This window comes from Natrix helvetica (genome assembly GCF_964273705.1).
Source record: "Natrix helvetica genome assembly, chromosome: 7".
NCBI classification, from domain to species: domain Eukaryota; kingdom Metazoa; phylum Chordata; class Lepidosauria; order Squamata; family Natricidae; genus Natrix; species Natrix helvetica.
In genome coordinates this window covers 199014-213644 of record NC_138558.1, presented here as the reverse complement: position 1 = coordinate 213644, position 14631 = coordinate 199014, and the positions used below count along the sequence as shown (strand labels likewise).

Below are 14631 nucleotides of genomic sequence, written 5' to 3'. Positions count from 1 at the left end.
CCCCCAGGGACTGGGGGGGGGGGGAAATCCATCCTCCATGCCAGAGTGGGCAGGAGTGGCCCTGCCCCTGGCTGGCCAGTCTGGAGAATCGCAGCCTTAGCTTCAGCAGTCACCCCACCTCCCCCCACCTCCCCAAAAGAGATTCCTGTTCATTGAAGGAGCCAGAAGGCCCCCATCAGCCTTTTTATTACAAAAATAGAAGCCCATGGAAGAGCAGAGATCCTTAAATTAAAGGGGGGGGGGGAAGGGTACATCACGGTCCATCGCCCCCTACCTCCTCTTCTCCTTCACACTGTAGTTCAGGTGCAGCGGGGCTGGCTGGAAGACAAGGGAGTCGAGTGAGTGCTCTGCCTGAGTGTGGAAAAGAGGGCAGCCCACCCCAGAATGTGCCCCCACCTTGCCAAACCAACGGGTGAGCCAAAGTTGCTTCAAAGTCAGGTGATCCGGAAGCACCTCGTTGTCAAACAGGATCTGTACCTGGGTGGGAGAGATGCCCAGCATATCCATTAGCAGGAGCCAGAACCCCCCCCCCCCTCCTTCCAGGACCTTGGCGCATGGCCCGCAAACCCTCCTGGACCGGGTGGGACCCTCACTCACATATTGCAAGGCCAGTTCCAGTCGGCAACACAAAACCCGGCGGAGGTGGCGGATCTGGGCCCGCACGGAACAGCGGACATACTTTTGCTGGGGGGGGGGGGGGGAGACACAGGGGTGGTGGTGAAGAAAGCAACAATGAAGCCAGCAGGACGAGGAGACGCCCAGCCCTGCAGGGCATCCCGTAGCTTCAATCCTCTTTAATTCAGAAAGGTGGGAAGGGGGCAGCCACATCACCCTTTCCTCACAGAGGGATGTACCCACATGGGAAGAGGGGCGAGGGCCACCCCAGAGAGCTCCAGGGGTCCCGGTCTCCTCACCTGCAGGATGTGTTTGCTCTTCTCTTTCCCAGCGCTGCTGCAAGAGGAGAAGACAGGAGAGGCTGAATCTGGCCCACCTCAAAAGGGAGGGAAGTGAGGAAGCAACTCAGGCACCCAGAGAAAGGAAGCCCCCTGCCGGCCCCCAGGGAATCTGAGAACCCCCCCCCCCCAGGGCTTCCCCAAAAGGCTCACCCTGCATTGGCAAGGAAGCAGTGATGGAAAACCCAGAGGACTCATTGCCTAGGATGCCCATCCCCTTCCCACTGCCTCCGAACCAGCCAGCCCCCCTCCCCACTATTGAGGCAACTGGGCAGCAAAGTGGGGGGAGAGTCTCTGTCCGCTGCTCTTTCCCTGACAAAGGCCCTGGGGGCAGCCCAGGGGGACGAGTCCCAGCCCCTCCCCAAAGCCCTGATTGTGCCTTTCCTGCCTCACCTCTGCTTCTCCAGGCACAGCGTGACGTGCTCATCAAAGCGGTAATAATGAGCCCGTGAGTGGTCAAAGGTGGTGTAGGGCAGGCCCACGCGGTCTGAGGCAGGGTCTGGGAGGGAAGGCAGGCTGTCAGGCACGGGGTCTGGCCCACCAAAGTCCCCTCTAAAGCAGGCTGCGTGGAGGAAGAGGGAAAGCCTTACCTTCGTGGCTGGCCTGGCTGCCCCGCTCCAGCCCTCGGGACTGGTAGAATTCCCGGATCCTCCTCTCCTCACCTGTGGCATTTGGGGGTGGGGGTGGGGAGAAAGAAGAGAGGCAAGGGATGAGGAGCAACCTGCTGGCACAGCAGGAAACACTCTGTGTGTGTGTGTGTGTGTGTGTGCGCGCCGTTGAGCCGTTATGATCAATTGGTTATTTAAATCACCCTTTCACAAAAGTTTCCTGAATGACTTAAGTAAACAATAAATATTGTTAAATAAGATTCTACAATAATATTCAGGAAAAAAGCACAGGACTATTCTAAGATTTAAAGCTTTAATAACATTTGGATCTAAATCTAAAAATGCCTAGTAGCAGAAACAGGTTGCCAGGGGGAACATGTGGGGAACTTCTCTGTGTGGGACGTCCAACAGTCTCAGGCCACCACCACCACCACCCGCTCCAAAGTGACCAGGTAGCTGTCCATCGGAGGAACCTTCCTTTCCAGGAAGAACCGCTGGTCTCTCTCAGGAGCCGCGTTCCTTGGGGGATGAGGGGTGGGGAGGGCAAGGCAAGGAAAGCACCCCCTGGCCAGATGAACACAGGCAGAGGCCGGAAGCCTCTACTACTGCTTGCACGTGACTGGGAAGAGCTTGCCCGTCACGAGGGACTTCCCATCATCAGCCAGCGAGGTCCTTCCAGGGCTCTCCCGCCACTGGCCATCACCAAGTGCCCAAGAAGCACCTGTGAGCGGAAGGACCGAGAGCCCCCACCCACACTTACTCTCCTGCAGGCCAGGCACCAGTTTGTAGACAATGTCCTGCATGACGCGGTCCAGCTTGAGGTTGAGCAGCGGCTGAGTCTCGTGGATCTTGGTGCTGCACAGCGGGCAGTACTTGCTGGTCTGCAGGAACTTCACGATGCAGCTCTTGCAAACTGCAGGAGGAGGAAAGAGCTGCCATGAACGGCCACCAGCAAGGCCCTGGGGGAGGGGGCAAGATTGGCCCCGCCCTGCCTCTGCCCCCACTGACTAATATGGCTCATACAGCTGGCACTATGAGGACCGGGGGGGGGGGGGGCGCAGGGACAGAATCCAAGCGCTGCATTCTGTCTCTAGAAAGCAGAGAGAACCATGCTGTTTCCCTCCCGCCCCCCTTTCAAAGGCTGCCTCTGGGCTCCTGAACATGTGAATAGTTTGAGCGAATAAACCCCATAGCATTTGGATGGCTGCCTGGCCTCACCCTCCTCATTGACGGAGTCTCTGGCTTAGCAGAGCAGGGGAATGCCAAAGGCCGGGAGCATCTGGACGTCATGAGACCGCCCCCTTCAGGAAATAGCCAAATACGGACCAAATGAGGGCATGTTCCATAGACACCCAGCTGGCCACCCCCAGGAGCAGCAGTTCTGCTTCAGCTCTAATAGAATTAGCAGGAAGGGGGCTCTTGTGCTATTCTAAATCTCAACCCACAAATGGAGGGGAGAAAGCAGACCACCTCCACAAGGCAGAGCTGGTTTGAAATGAAGCAGAAACGGACCATTTCAGGGTGATGAAGTGGCGATAGGAACCGGCTCATCATAATACACCATACAGGAATCTGGGTGGCCCCCTCCAGCATAGCAGCAGTGGCAGGGCAAGAAGTGGCTGCTGCCCCCTCCACACTGCCTTGTTGGGCTCAGGACACAATCCTGTGGGCAGCACAGAGCAGCCGAACTCCAGCAGCAGCAAGCAAAGTGACCATGATGGCACAGGGGAGCTCCACCCTCTTTCCTCTGGGCATGTTCAGCGGATAGGTGCGGGAGTGGGGGGAAGCGTCAGGAGAGCAGCCGCAATCCCTGAATAAGGCGGTGGATAAGACTAGGAGGAAGGAGTTTGGGCAGCCTCTGGGGGGAGAACTTCCTGAGCCTGAAGGGCGAGCTTCCCTGGGCAGGGGGCCGCCTGGCAGATGCTGCCCCAAAGGGCGGGAGTGGACGCCCCTCGAAGCCCCGGGCGGGAGCAGCATAGGATGCCCGGCTTCCTCCCCTCCCGCCCCCACTCACAGGTGTGCAGGCACTCGGTGATGGTGGTGGCGTCGATGAAGTAGCCGGCGCAGAGGAAGCAGACGATGTGCTCGTTCAGCTCCTTCATCTTCACCTTCACCTCCTCCTGCGGGCGGAGGGCCGATCAGTCGCTGCCCGAAGGACGGACGCCAGAGCCCCCCCTCCCCTCCCCTCCGGACGCCCCGACCTCCCCACTGGGGGCCCCGGGCTCGCTCGCCCGCCCTCCCCACGCGCGTAGGACCGCCGCCGGCGCGGAAGATGCTGCTGATGCTGATGCCCGCGGAGCCCCGAGCGAGCGGAGCACCCGCCGGCCTCCCGCCTCACCTCGTTCCGCAGCGGGTCCATCTTGTAGACAGCCTGCAGCTGGTTCCGGAGCCGCATCGCGATCGCCATCGGGCCCCCCGCGGGAGGAGACGCCATCTTGGAGTCGCCAGCCCACTTCCGGGTGGGGGAGGGCGGGGCCTGTGGACGCCCGAGAGAGGAACTACACTTCCCGCCCTGCCGCGCGGCCCAGCCCGGACCACGTGCGTCGCCTGGGAGGCTGCGGGGGAGGGGGGGAGGTCCCAGGGGCGCTTCGGCGGCTTACCTGTCCCCGTGAAAGGCGGGTCTCCCCGGAGCTTCTGGGGGCGTTGGAGAGACGAGGCTGACCTATTAGCCGCCCTCACCTGCGCCAGGATCTCCCCGGAGGCGGTTGGGCCCCGTAGGTTCTTCGGCAGCCCTTTGCTGGGACTCGTTCTGGGCGAGCAGAGGGAGGGGCGGTGTTTTGCTTGGGCTCCACGGGCTCCTTCTGTGGTGAGGAGGGGGAGGAGGGGGAGGGATCTCGGGGGCAGAGGGGACGTCGGGATCCCCTCCAATAAGGGAACCGCTGGAAGACCACACGGCTGGCATCCGGAGAAGGCAGCCCAGCCCAACGCTGCCGACCACTCCCCAGTTTCCGCTGGGCCGAGAGCGCCTCTCGAGGAAAGGGACCCTTCATGGAGCTACAGGACCGGCAGGGGGAGAAGACTCAGGCGGTGGGGCGCTCCTTCCAGGCCTCGGCCAGCTCCAGCCAGCATTGGCCACAGAGACCATGTTAGCAACTTGTCGAGTGCAAAAGGCCGCCTCGTGCTGCCCTCTCGCAGCTTCATGTCACCCGAGTGGGCAGGAGGCAAAGCTGGATGCGGCCCGGCACCGCCCCCCCAGCCCCCCCCCCCGCTGGGTTCCGTGGTTGTCAGCAGCTGAAGCGGGACTTACGTTAGACCTCCCTCTTCCTTGGCGCCCTTCCCCAGTCAGGAGCATCTAAACGGGCCTGCTGGGAGTTGCTCTCAAGCTCAGTGCCCTTTATTAGCGAGGTCTCCCGACCGTGCTTGCCCAGCAATTCTGCCCAACCCGAGAAGAGGCAAGGGTCCCCGCGGGCGCCTCAGCTGACCCCGCAAGTGCTCCAAGCAAGAGGGCTGCGAGAGAAACGGGGCAGGTCAGGCAATGACTGCCCCCATTCTGCCAGAGGGCGATCGCCTCCGGTGAGGAGGCAGGCAAAGCCGCTCGTTGCCTGAATGCGTGGATGTGGCACCACCAGGTGGCCGAGGAGAGTCACTGCAAGGGTTCGTCGCTTAGAACTCTTCTGGCGGGAGGGATGGGGCGTCTGCTACCTATAGAACCCCCCTTGCCGGAGGAAACGCCTCGTGCTGGTGCCCAGCCAAATGGAAACAATCGGACTCTATGGACTAGGAAACAGGAATGGAGCAGGGGACGATTTATTAGTTTCTGCCAATTAGCCCTTCATTTAATAGTTTTCAAACAACTAAAATGAGGCCTATAATTCCTATGGTTGTGAATAACACCGAGGAAGAGCTCAGCCAAAAAAGGCAAATAGGTAATCAGGGGCTGACCCTAGAATGAATCACGCTTTGCTCCCGCGGACGTTCTGAGTGAAGCTAAAGAAGAAGAAAAAAGGCACCTGGTGTCTGTGACATGATCTCAACATTTACCCACAATTTTCAAGAACATCAAGAATTTCTTTGAAGTCCTGAATCTCGCTGAGAAGGAGGCATAGGAACTGAGCTGCTGATTGAATGACCTCTCATTTGGTTGTTGGTGACAATCTCCTGCCTTGGGGGCTGCCTCATGGCCTCCGTGGCAGTCACAGGTTCATCTAGAAACATCCTACCTTAGACCTTGTATTAAGATGAGGGTGGGCAGCTACTTGTCTGGAATGGTAGAGGGTCTCCTGCTTGAACAAGGGGTTGGACTAGAAGACCTCCAAGGTCCCTTCCAGCTCTGTTATTCTGTTAAATGATCTAGAAATGGGTGGACTTTTTATTACCTGGTTGCTATGGTCCAATCGTGCCCTGACCTAGCTGCAATTATGAACCATCTGCGCCCTCCGTGGGGTGTTGGGACTGATTCAGACGGTGCCCAATGCTTCCTGTGGGCAGCTGGAGTTTTTCCAGCAGGCATTTCAGTTCAGTGTCTGATGGAGGTAAATTGGATGTGGACCTCTATCGCCCCCATGTGGCCTTTTTCTAAATTCAGTTCCTAGTTGGTGCCTTGATTAAGGAGACCATCCAGAAATGAAGGTCCAGTGCATGCACTGATGGTGGAGAAAGATAAAAAATGAACTTCAATGAATTAACTTTTCATTTTCCTCCAGCATCAGCGCAGGCATCATTTCTGGAGCTTCATTTTGTCCAAAACTATGGTGATAAGCAAGGGGAACTGGCCTCTGCCTTCTGTCATTAACAGCTCATCTCTCATCGCCCACTATTTGCACAGCCCTTTTCCAATAGAGTCCCCGGGGTTCACAGCGGAACTAATTCCATATAGGCAGAATCCATAGTACTGATGAATAGAGAATAGTCCCAGATTGAAATGTGGGGGTCCTTGGTGCTCTTTGGGCTTGACTGTTTTCTCTCAAAACATTTCATTACTCACCTACGTAACATCTTCAGTGCTATTTCAATGTTGCCTGGTTTGGTAATGAGGCATCTACAAGAAAACAACCAAGCTCAGAGAGCAACAAGGACCCCAGAATCTACAGTGGTGACTGGGACATGAACTCGAAGAGAATAGATGGACCACTATAGAGTCTAGACCAGGGGGGCCTGCAAGCCAGATCCAGTGCTTAGATCTGGCCCACTGGAGCCCTCTCTGCGGGCATGCAAACCGCCACCCCAGCTCAGCTCCACCCTGCATGTGTGCGTGCCTCCTGCCGGCCAGCTGATTTTGGGGTCTCTGCCATGCATGTGGGAGACATGCATGCATGCGTGGGGGGGCAGGCATTTTTGGTCCCAGGAGGTTTTAGGGAGGCCTGCTAGGCTCCAAACGGGGTGGGGTCACACGGACATGCATGGGGGCGGGGATTTCAGCATGCAAGGACAGAAAGGTTAGCCATCACTGTCCTATAGGCTGGAGTCCTGCCCATCTTGCTGCTATGAGTGACCATGTGGATCTCTGAGATGGTGGGTGCTGTTTTTCCTGAAAGGCAGCTGGGCTGCCTTGAAGGCAGCTTCTGCAGGCTGCCTCCTGGTTCTGCATTCTTGAGTAATTATCATCACCAACCTTCCCTTCGGATGGCAGATCAGCTACTCAGCAGCCTAGAGGGAGTGGATTACCTGCACGCTTCATCTGGACCAAGACTGCATTGGTGGCTCCCCTGAGTGACTTGTGTTGAGACCTGGATGTGGGACCCTCACCTCTCTTTGGTCCTTTACACTATCTATGCAGCTTCTGACCCTGTCAGCGGTCTTTTACTGGAGTGCCAATGCAGGTTAGGGTTTTAGGCCAGCGGTGGGTCTTCTCCTTCCTCTGTGAATGATTTCAGCAGGTCGTAGTGTCAAGATCCCCAATGGCTCCCCAATCAGAGTGTGCCACAGGAGTCAGTCTGCACCGCCTGCTTTTTAACATCAATGTGAAGCCATTGCAGGAGGTCAATAACCTGCTGATGAAAGCCAGCAATGTACATCGCTGTGGAGCTGTGGGCGTTGTGGGCGTTCTCTTCTGGTGCTTTCATGAGAGGGGGCAGCCTCAGTTGACCCAAGTAAGGAGGAGATGCTGCTTGTGCGCTGGGGTTCTTCTTGGATGGTGGGTTGTCCTTGCACAAACAGGCACTAAGGATGCAGGAGAGGTTTGTAAAAGCAGCAGGAGGACAGCAGGATAAATTTGAATCAAGAGTAGCCCCTGCAAAGCTTCAAAGCCCCTCCCCCATACCCTTCTGCTCAGGGGCAAAGGGTCTTCCTCCTCTGCAAGCTCTTCCAAAGCTTGGCTCCAGAAGGGATACAAGCAAGCGAAGGCTGGCTGGCCAGCTGGGGCTCCCAGTTCAGGGCTGTCTTAAGGCATAGGCCTGGTGGGCACTTGCCTGTGCGCCCCACGAGCATAAGGGCCCCATCCTAACATTCTTTGTATGTTAAACCTTCAATGCACCTTGTATCATATAAAAACAGCAACATATTTATTACATTTTACTGCATTTTAAAATTAATACTAACATGCAAATATACATTTTATCCACCATTTACGTTTTTATTCCTATGGGTAGTTGTCGTAGGGGCCCCGTACACTGCTTCCCCCCCCGGGGGGGAAAATAATGCTCTTAAGACGGCCCTGCCCCAGCTCGCTCGCAGCACCTGCTGAGCCTCAGGCTGCTCTCCTGCGCTCGGCCGGTGGGCGCGAGCCGGAAAGAATGGCGGGGGGGGGGGAGTGGGGCGCGATTTCTCGGCAACGGCCGTCTTTGCCCAGCGGGTTTGCCCAGAGTGGCTGGGTCTCCCTGCCCCACGCCGGACAGGGAGTGCTCTGTCCGAGCCCCCGCGACGGCACCTCTTCGCCAGACCCTCCCGGTCCAGGCTCGGCGCACTGTGACATGCCATCTTCTCGGCTCAGCTGCCCATCGACTCTAGCGCGCTGGTGCTCTGGACCGCCGGGGCGTCCTCGCTCACGATCCGCGCGCAAGGGCAGCGGCGCTCCTCTGAGGATCCGAGGCCGACACCCCCGCAAGCCCTGGTCCCAACTAGCGCCCGTCCTTGGGTGCCGCGGCCCGGCAGCGTGGCTTTCCGGCTCTTTACGAGGGCGGACGGAACCGCCGGCTTTTTGGGTGGAGCGACACACCTGGCTGCCCGTGCGCGCGTCCCGAATCCCGGAGGAAGGGGACGGCGGAGCGAGCGCAGATTCGGGAAACAACGGGGGGCTTTCCCACCCTTCCCTCTCGCCAGGCATACGGGCAGGTCTTCTGCCGCTCCCAATCCAGCAACAGCGGCAGCTCCTCATTCCCGAGTCCCACGCCTTCCCATCCCTGCTGGCGGATGGCTCCTTTCCCGAGCAGGGATGCCAGACGGCCTCTCCGCTGACCCGCTCCAGCCAAGAACAGGCCCTGTTTCTCATTAGCCGCCTGATCAAATCAGGGCCATTAGTGCGGCTCCAGGCGGGGCGTAGGTCTCGGGCGGCGAAGGATGGGCCGGAACAGTCCTTGCCGCTTAGTGCGGTCCGACCTATCGAGATGGAGGAGGCCTCTCTGAGCAGAGGCTGAGGGGCAGCTGGGCTTACTGCACTCCCCCCCCAGGGCCCCGTCTCCCAGGCTTGGGCTGCCCAGGAGAGAAAGGGGGAAAGGTGAAAAGGCAAGGAGGAGCAGGGAGCTTTCTTTGAAAAGGAGGTAGGGGTTAAACCTAAAGGAGGCAGCCTCCTATCAAAAGTTCATCTGGCTGCCCCAGCGTGGCCCTCAGCGGCCAGAGGAAGCGGGCAGCTGCTCCCCTGTGCCTCCCAGTCTACTGGGGCAAAGGGGCAGCGGTTTTCCCATTTGGGATCTCTAGAGAAATAAGAGGGAACCTCTTTCCTGCTATTCTTCCCTTCAGGCAGCCCTGAGGGATTCTGGGTTGATCTCCGGGAGGGAGAGGCAGAAGAGCTGAGGTAGAAGAGAGGGACTTGGGCTCCCGAGGGAATCTTCCCACCCACCCGTTCCCAAACCCAGCTGAGCTCTCAACTCCTTTCCTTTTCCTGTACCTGCACACCTGGAATAAAGAAATGCAGCAGGGTGGGCAATTCACTGAGCTGCCCCTCTGAAACGTGGTGCACTGGAAAGGCAGGATCCAGGGGAAGTAAGTCCAAGCTAGTGGAATCTTCAGTGGCCACAGATCCTCTCTGGCCACAACTGTTGTCCTAAATCAGAAGGATTTAAAGGAGGGACTCGGTATTAATTATTATGGATTATGCTGGAGGGAAACCAACTCTGCACCCCCAATCTCTGGGGTCTGAGCAATGACCAGTCTTGGCTCTTGACTTTCTCCAGAGGCCCTTCCTACTCCCACATCATTCGAAGAGTGTTCATCCCAAAGTGCATAGCTAAATAAGAAACTTCTGGGATGAGAAGCGAAATGTCTTCAGCGGGAAAAAAAAACAGAAAGTCCTGCTGCTGCCTGAAAAAAGCCTCTTTGGGACAACCATGACCTGGATGGTGAAGAATCTCCATTGACTTTTAGCTATGCACTTTGGGATGAACACCCTTCAAATGATGCGAGAGTATGATTTACAGAAAAATAATTGCAGACTACAGGAACCATTTGCACTACAGTTTTAGATGCATACAACACATACTCATCCCCAACACCCCTGCGCTCATCTACAACAGTGAAGGAATGCAGGGCAGAAAGCACCCTGTAGCTAAGAAGGCTCCACAGCCATTTGCATCACTCAAGTCACCCTGAGGACACAGAGAAACCTCCAACTGGCCTCAACGACCCTCTAAAAGGATGCAAATAACCAGTTGTCTGCAAGTATAAATCTTTACATTCCCCAACACCCAGTCAGAGCTGAAGAAGCTTCTTAGATGAGAAGCAAAACCTCTTCAAATAAAAAAAAATAACAAGTGCAGTTGCCTCCTGAAAAAAGCACCTTTGGGACATCCCAGAATTTTGCTTCCCTTCACTGCTGCCTGCCCCCTCTCATGTTGCAGATGTTGTGGTCATCTCCTGTGAACACACCTACATCCTTTTCTTCTTTTGTTCTAGCGCTGAACCCCTAGGACTGAGCCTTGCTAGAGGATTCCCCCCCCCCATTTTATTTTTATTTTTCTTAAATGCAACATTTCTTACATTTAGAAACAATGAACCATAGCTTCCACATTTTTGAATAATTTTCCACCAATGCCAAGCCATTTTGCATGTTACAGATATGTCTAAGAACGTCAACTCTATTGCACATCTTTGTGTCATCAGCAAAAGACAAACCTTGCCTAGCAATTATTCTGTTACATCACTTACAAAGAGAACAGGACGTAGGGCTGAGTCTTGTGATGTATCAATTGTGATTAGTCTCTGTTCAGAAAGTGGCCATTAACAGTCCCACTCTGGAATCTATCCCTGAGCCAACTTCCTATCCACTAAACCTCTATGGGGTTTAAGTCCAAGCCTGCACAACTTTTTGTATGAGTTCATTATATGGAACTGTATCAAATGGTTTTCTAAAATCGTGATAGTCCATGTCCACAGTACCCTCTTTGTCTGTAACACTTATGACATAGTTTTTAAAAAGTTAATTAAGTTAGTTTGACATGATCTTCCTTCAATAAAGCCCTGAGTCTGTTTCAGGTTCATCAAGTTGTGCGCTTTTAAATGTTCATTTATTTCCCCCCCCCCCCCCAGTGATTCCATTAATTTCACTACAATAGTGAAGCTCACCAGCCTATTCTTTCCAGCTTCTTCCCTTGCTCCCTTGTTATGGATGGGTACAATACATTCACAGGTCCTGGGCGGGGGGGGGGGGGGGGCGCCCGCGGGTGAGGCCTTCACCTGTTAAAAGAGACTGGTTAAACAGATCAATTAATGGTTCAGTGAGCGCATTTAGAAGTTCCCTCAGAGCTGCGGGATGAATGTTATCTGGACTCCTTGCTTTATTATGCTTTAAGCAGTTCATCTCCGCCTCTAAAAACCCCGGGAAAGAAACCTGCACTGCTGTGACTAGTATGAGCCTCCACCTTGTTTTTGTTCTCTACTTCTGAGAAGACGGAGACTAAAGAATGCATAGATAAGGTCAAGCCGGCCATCTTCGACCTCCTCCTGGCTCTCTGCATGGCAACCTATCTTGGTGTGGCTTAAGTGGCTGTCCAGCACTTCAGCCTCCTTTACAAGCTGGGCTCTCTCGGAAATCTAAAGAGCAATGAAAGAAACAGGGCAAGATCTGCTGGGGTAATTTCTTCCTCCTTTGGATGCTGCCTCTTCTACTTCTTCTTCTTCTTCTTCTTCTTCTTCTTCTTCTTCTTCTTCTTCTTCTTCTTCTTCTTCTTCTCCTCCTCCTCCTCCTCCTCCTCCTCCTCCTCCTCCTCCTCCTCCTTCTCCTCCTCCTCCTCCTCCTCCTCCTCCTCCTCCTCCTCCCCCCCCCCCACCTGCAGGGTACAGGGTGTAAAAGCTTGAGATGGTAAATAAACACAAGTATTTCTTTGGATGGTTTGCTATAGCCAGGTCTCCCTTAACATAAGAATTGTTAGCATTCTTTATGCAATGGTCATCATACAGGGTTTTTTTCTCCTCTGCCTTAAGGAACCTAAAATGGTTTAATCCAACTTTTTAATAGATTAACCCGGTTTCTCCTCTTTCTGTGGTTTAGGAGCACTAATAATTTGCTTGGCTTCCCCCTGTAGGTTCTTGTACATCAGTTACATTTCTGCTATTCTTATATCTGCTATATGCTGGTTTTTAAATCTCCTTTACTATCTTATGTGCATCTGCTGTGAACCAAAGTGGGTTTCTCTTTATTTGACTTTTAATAATGTGCCTCGCATAAAGATTAGTGGCCTTCCAGATTTTATCAGCATCCACGGAGCACTGACTCCTGTCACTTTTCTGTTTAGTATGTATCCTGGTACACTTATATCCCAATCATTGGGATCTCTGAAGCACGTCTCTATAATTACAACAAGATACAAGTTATACCTTTATATAACAGATGTTGGTTAACAAAGTTTGTTGTCTAAACTGTGAGCATTAGTGCACATGATATGGCACACACTATCAAAATCTTAATTTTTCTTAACAGCAATCTTAATATTATTAATCACACAATCATCCATATTGGAAACACCAACAATATAGCTGGGGATAGAAATATTTTGAATCAGTGAACTCTCTGTCCCCACTATTCAGTCTAAATGCTTCTCCAGAAAACCCCTAACAAGCTCCCTTCCTTCCTCTTCAGCAGAGAAGCTGGTACAGGAGCCAGGCTGCCACTTTTGGAAATTATTTCAGGTCGCTTAACTGAGCAGCTTCTCAAAACAAGCCACGAATAAGTTCCACTGTGAGGTGACTAAACCACAGTGACTTGAGCTCCTAGAATACACTGAGGAGACCGGGAGACCCCCAGTTAACAAGCCCTTGACCGTTAGGGCTTTATAAGTTAGAACGGACATTAAGCATACTCGTAACCAGTGCAGAGCCAAAAAGTAGAATCCTCCCGCAGGTCCCTCTCAAGGATTTTCATAACTAAAGGCCCCATTTAAGCTCCACTTCATGCCGCACACAAGGAGGGGCGTCCAAGCAGCCCCCTCCACTGGATCGGCCTTTCTCCGGTTGATGGCTCTTCCTTGCCCTCACCGGGCCGCCCAAAGGCTTGGCCCTATTCATTGTCCAGGTCTGGACTTGCTCGCCCGAAACAGAGTCGGAAGAGGCCAAAGGCAGCAGTTAGGGGGAGAAGGCGCCAGGCCAGGGGCCAGGATTGCAGCGACCAGCTGCCCAGAACAAGGCCCACTGGCCCTTGGGTAGACCCAGCCCCCTCCTGCCGGCTCTTGGTTGTCCCGCCCTGCCGCATCTCCAGCTGCCAGGGTACCCGCCGAGGGCGCAGGTTGTTGGGCGGGGGCGCGGGGCGCTTCCTGCAGTTACGAAGTGTCTGATTGAGGCAGGAGGCGCCAGCCGCTCCCTCGGGAGGGCAAGGACCCCGCACAGGGCCGGGCTAATGCAATCTGCGGCCGCCGCAATTCAATTAGCCTCGAATTAACCCAGCAACAGCAGGCAAAGCAGCGAAGGAGAGAGAGCCAAGGAGCCCAGCAACACGCTTGCCCTTGGGGAGGGAGGGGGGAGATTCCCGGGGAAGAGGTGAGCTCTCGGCTTACTTCTGCTTCAAGAGAGCCCCGAAATTGGGAGTACCCTTGGCCACGCCCGGAATGGGCTGAGAGTAAGCGGGCCGCCCAGACAGGGGACCGAGAGGTGCACCTAAGGCCTTGGCGGGTTTGGTGGGACAGCAGAGCAGGACCAAGGCTCGCCCTTTTTCCCTCTAAGCCTCTTCCCTCATTTGGCCAAGAAAGGCATCGCTACCCCCCCCCCCCGTAGAGGAGCTGGTGGGGGCAGGCCGGACGGCCTCCCGGGATTGGGACGTGTCTAGCTGCAGGTTCTCTGAAAGTCCGTCTCCCGGTTCCTCTCTCTTCCGAATGCGCGACAGGCTGGTCTGGCTGGCTTCTCGGGGAGGCCCCGCATACTTCGAGCTCTCCTGGGCCCGAAGGAACAGTCGCCATCGCCTCCAGGGAGCGCACCCCCCAGGCTTTGCTGAAAGAGAGCCTTGGCGAGCTCCGGGATCCCTCCCGATTCTTTCCCTCGGGAGCTTCCGGCAGGCGCCTAGCGGCTTGGTCGCCGCTCGTCCTGGCCTGCCAGTCCAGGCGGCCAAATCCCGCCTCCGGCGCGTTTACTGGTTTCGCTGCCAGCCGCTCTCGCCATAGTTTGTATCCACGAAAAGGGGGAGGGGGAGGAGCGCCCTGGGGCCGTTTCTGTTTCTGGCCCTTTGGCTTCCTGTTTGAGGCGCGTTGTTGCTTCCCAAGCGCGGAATCCTTGAAAGTTGCGCCCCCCAGGCGGGTTTCTTTCCCAGCTGCGCCCGAGAAACATTTTCATTTCCGTCAAGTGGGTCCCTCGTTCCCTGGGCATGATGCCCTGCTGCCGGGGATGCGTTTTCGCGATTCGTGAGGCTAGCTTGCCCTCCCAGGATTGATCCTATTGTGAAATCTAGCTGTAGGTTTAGTAAAGTGCGAACCAGAAGAGGCTCCTTTGCTTTGCCTGGGAGAGCGCAGAAACGGCTTTTGGTTGGCCGGTATTGTGTGGACGCGGTCGAGCCGTCT

The 14631-nt window shown here is 55.2% G+C and overlaps 1 protein-coding gene across 3 annotated transcripts; it reads right to left on the bottom strand.

Annotated features, from left to right (window-relative positions):
* Positions 1–148: 148 nt before the first annotated feature.
* On the bottom strand, positions 149–4268 carry PCGF1 (polycomb group ring finger 1). Of its 3 annotated transcripts, XM_081960161.1 has the most exons (10): positions 4241–4268; positions 3900–4037; positions 3576–3681; positions 2322–2474; positions 1544–1615; positions 1347–1452; positions 915–951; positions 598–684; positions 397–477; positions 149–318 (listed from the first exon to the last, which is right to left on the bottom strand). In XM_081960161.1, exons 2-10 carry the CDS (start codon positions 3993–3995, stop codon positions 271–273), a joined length of 786 nt encoding a protein of 261 aa, XP_081816287.1. In that variant the 5' UTR covers positions 3996–4037; positions 4241–4268; the 3' UTR covers positions 149–270. The 3 variants fall into 3 exon arrangements, 2 of the variants coding, with proteins under 2 accessions (XP_081816287.1, XP_081816286.1); XR_014175972.1 differs by lacking the exon at positions 4241–4268 and having other exon boundaries at positions 915–991; XM_081960160.1 differs by lacking the exon at positions 4241–4268 and having other exon boundaries at positions 915–948.
* Positions 4269–14631: the final 10363 nt, after the last annotated feature.

Coding starts and splice junctions, on each gene's coding strand:
- PCGF1 (XM_081960161.1), bottom strand. CDS start 3,995: ATGGCGTCTCCTCCCGCGGGGGGCCCGATGGCGATCGCGATGCGGCTC. Junction 3,682..3,899: donor TGGACCCGCTGCGGAACGAG/GTGAGGCGGGAG, acceptor CTCCGCCCGCAG/GAGGAGGTGAAGGTGAAGAT. Junction 1,453..1,543: donor CAGCCAGGCCAGCCACGAAG/GTAAGGCTTTCC, acceptor CTTCCCTCCCAG/ACCCTGCCTCAGACCGCGTG.